The sequence below is a fragment of the Nymphaea colorata genome, chromosome 9 (genome assembly GCF_008831285.2).
Source record: "Nymphaea colorata isolate Beijing-Zhang1983 chromosome 9, ASM883128v2, whole genome shotgun sequence".
NCBI classification, from domain to species: Eukaryota; Viridiplantae; Streptophyta; class Magnoliopsida; order Nymphaeales; family Nymphaeaceae; genus Nymphaea; species Nymphaea colorata.
Genome location: NC_045146.1, coordinates 5,766,259 through 5,777,317, shown reverse-complemented (window position 1 = coordinate 5,777,317; position 11,059 = coordinate 5,766,259). Strand labels below are relative to the sequence as shown.

The 11,059-nt window shown below is 38.0% G+C and overlaps 1 protein-coding gene across 3 annotated transcripts; it reads right to left on the bottom strand.

Annotated features, from left to right (window-relative positions):
- Positions 1-604: 604 nt before the first annotated feature.
- Positions 605-2,878, bottom strand: LOC116260065 (basic leucine zipper 23-like). Of its 3 annotated transcripts, none has more exons than XM_031638144.2 (4): positions 2,678-2,878; positions 2,465-2,587; positions 2,165-2,377; positions 605-2,054 (listed from the first exon to the last, which is right to left on the bottom strand). In XM_031638144.2, exon 4 carries the CDS (start codon positions 1,874-1,876, stop codon positions 1,196-1,198), a length of 681 nt encoding a protein of 226 aa, XP_031494004.1. In that variant the 5' UTR covers positions 1,877-2,054; positions 2,165-2,377; positions 2,465-2,587; positions 2,678-2,878; the 3' UTR covers positions 605-1,195. The 3 variants fall into 3 exon arrangements, with proteins under 3 accessions (XP_031494004.1, XP_031494003.1, XP_031494002.1); XM_031638143.2 differs by having other exon boundaries at positions 2,178-2,377; XM_031638142.2 differs by having other exon boundaries at positions 605-2,377; positions 2,666-2,878.
- Positions 2,879-11,059: the final 8,181 nt, after the last annotated feature.

Sequence of the window (11,059 nt, the reverse complement as noted above, 5' to 3'; positions counted from 1 at the left end):
CGCTCTTTTCGAATATTCAAGTTTGTTTCAAATAATTTGTTTTTGTCTACCAAAGAAAAAAAGACAATCTGAATCTAAAAATCTAATTTCACAATTCAAATCCGATTTAGATCTAACTTTTACATTCACATCTGAATCCAAATCTGAACTTTGAACATAAGCTAGCTGATCTAGAATCTGATTTGAATTTGAATCCAAACAGATGTCATTTTCTAAATTCAAATCTGTTTCGATTTTTTAATCGAATGTTAATTTTTTTTATATATCTACCTTTTTATTAAAATAGTGGTCGGATATTCGATTCAAATCAGATATATTGATATCAAAAATACTATATCTAAATGACTTAATAATTCGAGGACAATAATATAAAAAACCAAGTATTATAATAACAATAATATGAGATAATGAATTTGTTGTGTACATGTAAATGTTTGATCTCCTCATCAATCACATTTTTCCTTTCTTTTTTTTTATTTTTTTTGAAAAAAAAGTTCTTTCACGATAAATTTTGTCTGTCCAATCCCCTTTGCTAAGGAAAAAATTTTCATCTCTTTCGAGAGGAATAAATTTTTTATTGGCAAAACTTCGTTTCTTGTGACAGTTAACTTTGCCATTTTTTTCTTTTTTTTTTTTTGTTTAGGTGATCCACTTTTTCTCAGGTCGTGCGAATAAGACATGGGAGAAAACCCTTCTAGTTGAGAAGTTCCCACAGTAAAACCTTATTTTCCCTCACATATGGGGTTTACAAATTAAGCAAAGACCAATGCCCTCACGCAGAGGGAAGAATATGGTTCCGATTAAGATTCTTATTCCTCATCATTTAGCTTCTCTTTCTCCATGGAAACTAAGAGACCTTTCCTCACTTAAAGCTGTTTTCTGATTTTCTTTTTCTTTTTGGAGTTGCAGAGTTCTCCAGTTTTGTTTCTTTAGTCGCTTGATTCTTGATGCTCACTGGAACCCTTCTTTTTTTAATGTACATTTCAAGTTTAAAGAGGAGAGCCTATCTCCCAGCATTTCCGATCGGAACTAAGAGACCTTTCCATCGTACAACATGCATTACAGCAAATTGCACAATCGCAATGCTCATGTTCATAAATTTCCCCTCATAACATCAGCAATGTCCCCATCTAGTGTTTTATCAGGTTCAGTCAGTACTAGATACAAGAGAAGCCTAGAATGCAAATATATGCCTCTACCCTCCACAGTTGGAGCTCGGAATCATCTGTTCATGGTGACCCCCAATATTCCCCAAACAATCTGCATCATCCCCATTTATGTTAACTGCACAGTTGGAAACAACAGGTGCAGTACAGGTTCCTTCTTGCCCGCCGGTCGCCGGGTTTCGATCTGCGTTGGCATGGCAACCAAATGGTGGGTTGCCATCTCCTTCCTTGAAGGTTCCTGCACGAGTTCTTTGGGAAGGAAGAATGGCGCCGAGTTCAATACCAATCCTGTCCTTTAACTCTAGCAGCAGAGATTTCAGCCTCAGCACCTCTGCTTCCAGACACGCCTGGCTCTGCAGTTTCCCTACCAGTTGCTGATTCAAAGCCCGTAGTTTCTTAACCTCCTCCTCTAAGTAAGCAGCGTGTGCTTTCTTCTTCTCCCTGTACTTCCTCACTGCTTCTTTGTTCCCTGAAGTTTTCCTTGGCTTGGTTATGAGGCTCTGTTTCTGTTCTTTCCCACCGTCTGACGCTGGGGCAAAAACTTGGGTGTGCGTGTGATGACAAATGTGTGTGTGCATACAAGCTGTGTTCTTCCTGAACTGATGATCCAGCCGAAGGTCTTCTGAAGATGATGACTGACAAAAACTGGTGGAGTTTTCATGGTGAACCATGATTCCATCATCATAAGACCTGGATTCAGCATCATCCATCTTGTTCAGAGTGAAGCCCACTTCAGCGAATCATGGGGAATTTCAGTTTCTTCTCACTTTTGCGACATGGGCAACTGCAACAGCACCTTAGGCATCTGATTTCTCCCAGATATTATTAGAGAATGCTCGAAGTTAAACAGTTACTAATTACCTCAGATTCATGTAAGGTATCACATACCTGTATCCAAACAGTCGAAAGTTTCAGATTGACAGAAAGGGGGTAGGTGAAAGAACAGATTAACTCTAGCAGAGTAAGAGAAATTTCATAGATTTAAGGCACAAATATACAGCTTATACTGACGGATAATCAGCACAGGACTTGCAGTATTGTAAACGTTCAAATCTTCTCAGATAGCAAAACATGGCCTGCCCAGAGAGGTACAGCTTTTCCTCTCATCAGAAAACGAGAAAAAGGAAGACATAAAGCAATCTTCACATCAGAATCAGTTCAGCAATTCGATCCTACTCAAGAACCGTGAGGAAAGCTAAGATCCTGATCAACTGCAAACGAAGAAAAACTTTCAGAGAACGGAATGAGTAGAGGCTCCCTGAAATGGTTTTAGAGCAAAAATAAGAAGTCAAACATACCAACGTCTCAAATTAGAACCCTTCAATCTATAAGAAACTGAATCAAGAAGAAGAAGACAGCCAATTAGTTCATCCAGAAAGATTTCTCTCTTTTCCCTTTATACTTAATTCTATATAGACCACCTGCAAAAAACGAACACACGGGCAACTAAGATTAGGCAGTCCTCGAACGATTGGAAGCTGAAAGAGAAAAAGACAGACAGGTGGTTTCACCCGGAAAGGGACTTCTTTCTACTTTTCTTTCTATAGATTACCACCAATTCAGAGAACCACCCGATAACAAGATTCTCAGAAGAAAGAAAAGGATGGTGGAAGCCATGAAACTCAGAAACGTCCTGGACTGATCCAATCAAAAGCGAAGTAGAAGTAAACAAGGGGAATTTGTAACCGAATCTCCAAAAAGGAAAAAGGAACAGCATATTTTTCCTTTCCGAGCAGTCACAGTTATAATCTCTTCTAAACCAGGTAGTAGTAGTACAAGTACAATGACAAGAACGTAAGCTATTTCCTCCTTCTTCAAGAGGGAAAGCGTCAGAGATAGGTTACCTCAGTAGACGGAAAATTGTCGTACAAAGTAATTAGTCTGCAGACGTCTACATTGATGTCCTTTTTGTTATTGCGTCTTTCAAATCAAGAAAGAGGTGGTGGGTCCGGTAGCTTCCCTGCCACCATTTACTCACAAAATAAACCAACAGTACCTGGGGCGTTTGGGTAACACCCTTTATCATCAGGCTTCGTCAAAACTTAGTTAAAAAAGTCTCAAAATTTTTAAAACCTTGTTTGGATGTTTGAAAGAAAAAAACAAAAACTTGAAGTAATGGGGCAAAGATGCATTAAAAACATGGGGAATTAAGTTTTTCAAGTTTATTATAAAAACCAGGTTTTGTTAAAACTGGATTCTGATTTTGGCAAAACCCAGTTTTAGTGTCATCCACACTTGTCTAAACAGAGGTTTTGGACTATCATCTGTGTCTGTGTGTAACAAAACGTACTTTTCTTTTTTCATTTCCCTCCTTTTATTCTCTTTCCTCTCATGATCTCATCCCCGCGTGGTGATTCGCCCTAGGTCTCCCCCCTGCTCTCGTTGATAACAATGCACCGTTGGGCAATATGCAACCTTCCACTGTTGATAATGATAAACAAAGGCATCCACCACAATCTAAGAGAACTGTTGACAGCTATTTCCTTGCCAAATCTAATCAAGGTTTACCTTTTTCGGATCTCAATTGCAATCCACCTCTTTAATTAATAAAAGCAGGCCTTACCTCATGCATGAGAATCAATAAATTATAAAATTTGCAAGTCATGTGTTCGAGAACCATATTCTCGAGATGTAGGTTGTGTTGCAGCCGAACCACGTTAACTTGTCTTGTTGCTTTTTCTCTTCCCTCTTCACTATGTTTTCTTGGTATCGGAGCTTCTTCCCATTCCAATTACTGCCGAGCAGCTTTCTGAGAAATCGTCTGGTGCATCCCTGTCATCCATTAATCCTGCTGGTTCCGTTGCTGGGATGCAGTGGAATGCCTTCTCCATGTTGGTGTCCGACAAACTTGACCACACCAATTATCCTTTATGGTGATCATAGGTTGACATGATGCGCCAATACCTTATGCAGTATGTAGATGGTTCATTCTAACTACTTGATGATGCTAAAACCAGATCTAATCTAGGACCTACTGGCCTTACGTTTGATAAAACTTAAAGAGAAACAAAGGAGAAAGTGACTTAGAAGAACAACGATTTTAACGTGGTTCAGCTTTATGCTTACATCCACGACTGTGATTTCTCTCAATGATTTGAGAAATGTAGGTTCCACTATTTATTTACATGGGATTACATTTGGATAGATATGGTTGCCTACAGAGTAGCTGATTTTCAGCTTTTGATTTGGCAAGCATATATCTTCTTTCTTTATCTTGTTCATCACTAATTTTGTCAAGTATATCGCGAGAGATTTGATCGTGATTTTCTTTCATCCTAACACGCCCCCACAAGCTAATCTCCATGGGAAGGAGATTGAGCTTGTCTCGAAGAAATATGAACCGAGGTCCTGGTAGAGACTTGGTTAAAATGTTTGCAAGCTGTTCATTAGAAGAAACGAAAAGAATTTGATATCTTTTCTTGCGACCTTCTCCCGAACCAAATGAAAATCAACTTCTATATGTTTTGTACGGGCATGAAATATAGGATTTACTGCAAGATATGTAACTCCCAAGTTATCACACCATATTTTTGGGGTGACTGAATTTGTTACATGCAACTCTTGAAGAATTTGTTGCAACCAACTGATTTAAGCAACTACTTCTGCCATAACCTTATATTCAACCTCCGTACTAGACTTGGCCATTGTTCATTGTTTGGATGAACTCCATGAGATAAGATTAGCTCCAAGAAATGTAAGGTACCCACCAGTGGATCGCCGATCATCTGGACACACTGCCCAATCAGCATCAGCATACCCAGATAACTTAAAGTCACTCTTAGTAATATGAAGACCAAGATTTAGAGTACCTTTAAGATATCTCAAGATTCATTTGACATAGATCCAATGTTCCTCAATTGGATCATGCATAAATTGACAAGCTTTATTTATTGCAAAAGAGATGTCAGGCCTTGTAAAAGTGGCATATAACAATCCTCCAACTATACTCCTATAAGAAGAGGGCTCTTTGAAAGCATGCCCACTATATTTTAATGGTGTGGAGTTAACTATTGCAGGAGTAACAGTTGGATTTGCTTCTTCCATATTGGATTGGTAGAATGATTCTTTAATGTATTTGCACTGAGATAAAACTAAGTCTTTCTCTGTTATACCAATTTCAATGCCAAGGAAATAGTGAATGGATCCAAGATCTTTAATGGAGAATTATGAAGCAAATGCCTTTATAAGATTGTGAATATAATCATTGGAGCTACATGTGATGATGATATCGTCAACGTAAATAAGTAAGAGTGTAGTTTGATTATTTCTATTAACAATAAATAAAGAAGAATCTGCCTTGGAGTTATGAAATTCTTATTTTTCCAGATATATTCTCAATCTGTCATATCATGTGCTTGAGGAGCTTGTTTAAGATCATGCAATGCTTTCTATAGTTTGCATACATAATGTGGTATGTGTTTATTTTCAAATCCTGCATCATATAGACATCCTTTTGTAGTGCTCCATGCATAAAGGCATTGTTGATGTCAAGTTGTTGAATGGTCCACCCACGACTTATGGCAATATAGAGGACTAGACGAATAGTGGTAGGCTTGACAACAGGACTATATGTCTCAAAATAATCTACCCCTTCCTGTTGACTATAACCTTTGGCAACCAATTTTGCCTTGTGTCGAGCAATAGATCCATTAGCGTTGTGTTTGAGTTTATAAATTCATTTACACCTAATAATATTTTTATTGATTGGTGGTGGAACAAGTCCCAAGTTTGATTCTGTTCAAGTGCTAACATCTCTTTATTAATGGTGTTCATCCATTTGGCATTGTTTTGGGCTTGCTAAAGAGTGTGAGGTTCCTTGTCTTCTTGACTCGCTCTTGAGTAGGAGGAAATAAAAGAAAAGGGAACTTTAGGATGTCTTGTGCCATCTTGCGATCTGGTTACCATGTGATGAGTGCGTTGAGGCATGTGATTTGTGATTTCTGTATCATTGGATGTCTCATGCAAATCTTGTTGAAGGATCAATTGGTCGTCTTCTTGTCTTGCTTGAGAACAAGGAAGAGTGTTGTGAAGAGGATTTGGCAGCTCAATAATTTCATTGTCTGCTATGCTTGTTGAAGACTGTTTTTCCTCTAGAAGTCATTTAGCTATATCTGGAGCACAAAAATTCTTCTTGGGAAATAAAAATTGATTTTCATCAAAAACCACATGACGAGAGATGAACAGAGATAACCTTTATAGCAAATGCCATATCCATTGAAAACACATTCCTTGGATTTAGGAGCAAGCTTATTAGACTTATAAGGTTCCAAGGCAGGATAACATGTACATCCAAACACACAGAGATGTTTTAAATCTGGTTTGTGTTTCAATAGCATTTCATACGGAGACTTCTTTCCAAGTTGAAACGATGGAAGGCAATTGATAATATGCACTGCAATTTTGAAAGCGTCAAACCATAAGATATCCTTTAATGAAGCATGAGACATCATGGTAAGACCAGTTTCAACCACATGTCTATGTTTACGTTCGACGATGTTGTTCTATTGATGGGTATGTGGTCATGATATTCTTCTTTTTATTCCATGATCATTAAGAAATTGAGAGAATTCATGACTCATGAACTCACCCCCACCGTCGCTCTGAAAAATTTGTATTTTCTAACCAATCTATTTTCAACTATGTTTTTGAAGTTTTTGAAGCAATGGAAGGCGTCAGACCTTTTAGTGAAAGGAAAAATTCATGAGAATTTAGAATGATCATCAACAAGTAGCAAGTAATACCAATACCCCTCTTTAGATGCGTGAGGAGCTGGTCCCCATAGATCCGCATGCACAATTTCAAGAGGAAAGCTAACAACTTTATTTGAACTTTTGAAAGGTAAGCAATGCATTTTTCCAACCACACAACTAGAACAAAAATCAGCATACTGATAATGTTTAAACAAAGACGAAGTCTGATTCATGAAACTCAAAATTCTAGGGCTAGGATGACCAAGACGACAGTGACAAACCATGGCATCTTTATTCCTTGCTAAAGTAGACAAAGCTTGATATCTTGAGGATTTTTCATGTATCTGCTGCTCATAAGTCCGTTTCCTACTATGAGAGGCAAATGAGGAGTTCCAGACATAAAGTACATGCTTATTCTGTCTGTGATAGAGTGTGCATCTGGTCTGCATGTCTTTAACCAAGAATTTATGAGGATAAAACTCAAAGAAACATTGATTATCTCTGGTAAATTTGGCTACAAATAGCAAATTTTTGGCAATTCCAGGAACATAAAGAACTTGAGGCAAATTGAATTTAGTTCCATTAGTAGGGATAGAAGCATTACCAATATTGGAGATACGAGCATTAGAACCATTTGCAACAATAACACCATCTGTACCCATATAATCTGATTTATTTGAGAGAATGTCTTCATGTGCAGACATGTGATGAGATGCATCTGTGTCCGAGTACCATGCCATATCCGTAGGCTGTTGACCCAGGGCAATAGCAGCAAATGCCTTAGGAATATCATAACATTGGCGAGTTGTGTGATTTTTTCTGCCACAAAACTAACATACTACTGGCTGATTCGTTGGGCTAGAGTCCTTATACCCACAGTTTCCTTGGTTTTGATAATAAGAGCTATTTGGCTGATTATTTTGATGAGGTTCTTGTTTGCCCCTACCTCGACCTCTATAGAAACGACTATGCCCACAGCCTCGTTGGCTAAATAAGGCCACATAATTTTCAACATGTTGAGAGGAATGACGATTCATATTTTGAAGTCGTTTCCCATGGTTTGACAAGAGATCATATATCTCAACAAATGTAGTAGATTCTTCATAGTAGTGATCGAAGTTATGAAACCTTCATATTCAATGGATAACTCATTAAGAGTATGGTGAACAATAGCATCATCAGAAATGAATTCATTTGCAGCACATAAAGCATCAGCAAGAAATCTGACTTTATTCAAATATTCAACCATGGGAAGATCTCCCTTTTGTACGTCTTGAAGGTCTCATTTTAGCTGCAAGATCAGCATACTTGATTGTGATGCATAAGATTTTTCCAATTGAATCCATGCATCTTTAGATGTGGGAGATCTTATGGTTTGACCCAAAACAGATTTATCTACTGTAGCCTTGATCCAACTCAAGGCTAGCTGATCCACTCGTTTCCAAATAAGAAATTCAGGATTAACAGATTTATTTGCTCCTTCGTCAATAAATTGATTTGGAGGAGGGCACGAACCATCCACAAATTTAATCAGATCTTGACTGAACATAACAGATTCTATTTGTGACCTCCATAGCAAATAGTTGAAACTATCTAGCTTCATCGAAACAAGATTGGAGAAAGCATTCCATTGAAACATGGATTGAGATTAAAGAGAGATGGAACATGTATTTGATATAGATGATGATGGATTTGAAGCTGCCATGAATACCAAGATACAGAACTCCAGAACCGATGTTCGTTTTTCTTGATTTGTCGTTGAAACAGAGTGCCGTCACAGGTGGAAACAGGTGCAGAGTAGGTGATCTCCAGAAAAGTGGCGTCACTTTCAAAGTGTCGTAACAGAGTGGCGGCCCTTAAAAAATCTACAGATTCCTCCAAAGATCTCCGAAAAATCTGAAATTGTGCGAGTATTCTCCTCAGACACTTAGGAATCCGATAAACTCCTGCTCGACAGCAGAAATCTCCAGAGCAAACAACACCTGAGGATTTTGTTGTTGTGAAACTCTTGAACACCCAAATCTAGTAGTAATAGGGCAGACAGCCGAAAAACAGGCAATTCCAGCTGATACCGATGACATTGGCGGTCGAGCTCAGGCTTTTTGGACCGCCACTCGTCCAAGTCTCTGCCTAAACAATTTTATGCCGATTGATGGCTGGTGGAAACAATGTCGGATGAAAGAAAACTATGATATTTGGTTCAGTAGTCAGAACGTGCTGGAAACAGGAAAACATAATCTGAATGAATAGAGAAACAAAATCTGTTGTCGTAGATTATAGTAGAGAACAAAAGACTAGATGCTCTCTGCGATGAGAAATTGAAAAGAAGATTACTGCAAGGAACAGCAAGCAGACTGCCGTCTTTGGCTAATGATTCACAGCAAACACTCATGCTCTAATACCATGATAAAACTTAAGAGAAACGAAGGAGAAAGTGACTTAGAAGGAGAACAACGATTTTAACGTGGTTCAGCTTTATGCTTACATCCACGACTCTGTGATTTCTCTCAATGATTAGAGAAATGCAAGTTCGACTATTTATTTATGTGGGATTACATTTGGATAGATATGGTTGCCTACAGAGTAGCTGATTTTCAATTTTTGATTTGGCAAGCATATCTCTTCTTTCTTTATCTTGTTCATCACTAATTTTGTCAAGTATATCACGAGATATTTGATCGTGATTTTCTTTCATCCTAACAATGTTGATAAAGACTATTGCCACAGGGGTGATCCTTGCTCAACTCATTCACCACACATCTTCTCATGAAGTTTGGCTGACCCTAGAACAATAGCAGACGTCTCAGTCAAATATGCATATTATTCATTTGAAGGGAGATATACAAAATGTTAAGAAAAATGACATGACGATGGCATATTATCTCAACCATGTGAAATTCGTTAGTGATTCCCCATGTGTTGTAAATCATGTGGTGCAAGGTTTCGACTTGGTTCTATATGCTTTGAATGGACTTAGTCGTGATTATGAATCTTTTATTGCTTCAGTTACTACTAAGAAGTAACTACCACTTTTTATAAATTGTATGATTTGCACATACCACAAGAAGAACACCTCAATATGTTTTCACCAAATAACATTGCTCAGCTAGAGGTGATCTCTACAGCTTTTGTTGCCCAAAAGGGGTGTAGGCATGGAGGTTTTCAATCAAAATATGGTGGTGCCCCCAAGCACAGTTATAGTAGTCAAAGAAATCATATTCGATCTAAGAGCAACAAGAAGCAAAATAACTCTTCTTCTCAAAGGGGTGACTGCTAATTCTATGGTTGGACAAGTCACACACAACGTGTCAGTGTTGCGACATCCCCAAACCATTCATGGCTATGCCACTCTTGATTGGAAATAGTATCTCTTCAAGCCATGACACACACCAACTCCATTGCTATAGAGAGCTATCCCACTACCAAGTGGTACCCATATACAAGAGCTACCGATCACGTCTTTGTAAAACCGGGCAAAAAAGCAACAAAAAGCAAGGAAACTAGAACAGAATTTTTAACATGGTTCAGCCTTAGATGGCTTACGTCTACGAATGCCCTATCTGAGTCTCAACAACTTCATCGTTAGAGAGAGGTTCCATTAAATAGGCTAAGGAGGAGATTTACATTGCAGGTCCACATTTAGTGGATCTGTTACACATGATAATGGTAAAATATCTTGGCTTCCACTTTTGTATTTATGTCTTTCTTTTCTTAATTGTTTATGTATAACGACAAGATTTCTCTTCTCATCAACGCATGATCTTCCTTCCATAATTTCAGCCTCTACTATTTTTTCGCACACCTCACATCCCGTGAAATGGGGAGGCGCACGAATCAGCAAAATTGAAGCTTTGTTTGAAAGTAGAGCTTAAGAGAGAGGGGTCTACCCATCGATACGAGGCCCGACTGTTTCTGCCACATTTGACAGGGTAATCAGTCCAAAGTCTAGGTTTTCTCAAGCTTGTCAAGTCATTTCTCCTATATGCTTGTGCAGAAATTGAATTTTGGATTTTAAAGTTCACTTTGAACAAAGATTTTGGATTTGTTTATATGTCTGGAATTTTGAAGATCTAGAAAATTGTTTTGAATTGGGATTATTGGATTAATCTCAAAAATGGGAGTTCATATTCTGATTTGAACTCCCATAATTTTGATGTTTAGAAAGTTGACTTGATCCCAAGATTGGAACTTTAAATAGGAAAT

Bases quoted from the DNA above. Each gene is read 5' to 3' on its own strand.
- LOC116260065 (XM_031638142.2), bottom strand. From the start codon at position 1,876: ATGGATGATGCTGAATCCAGGTCTTATGATGATGGAATCATGGTTCAC.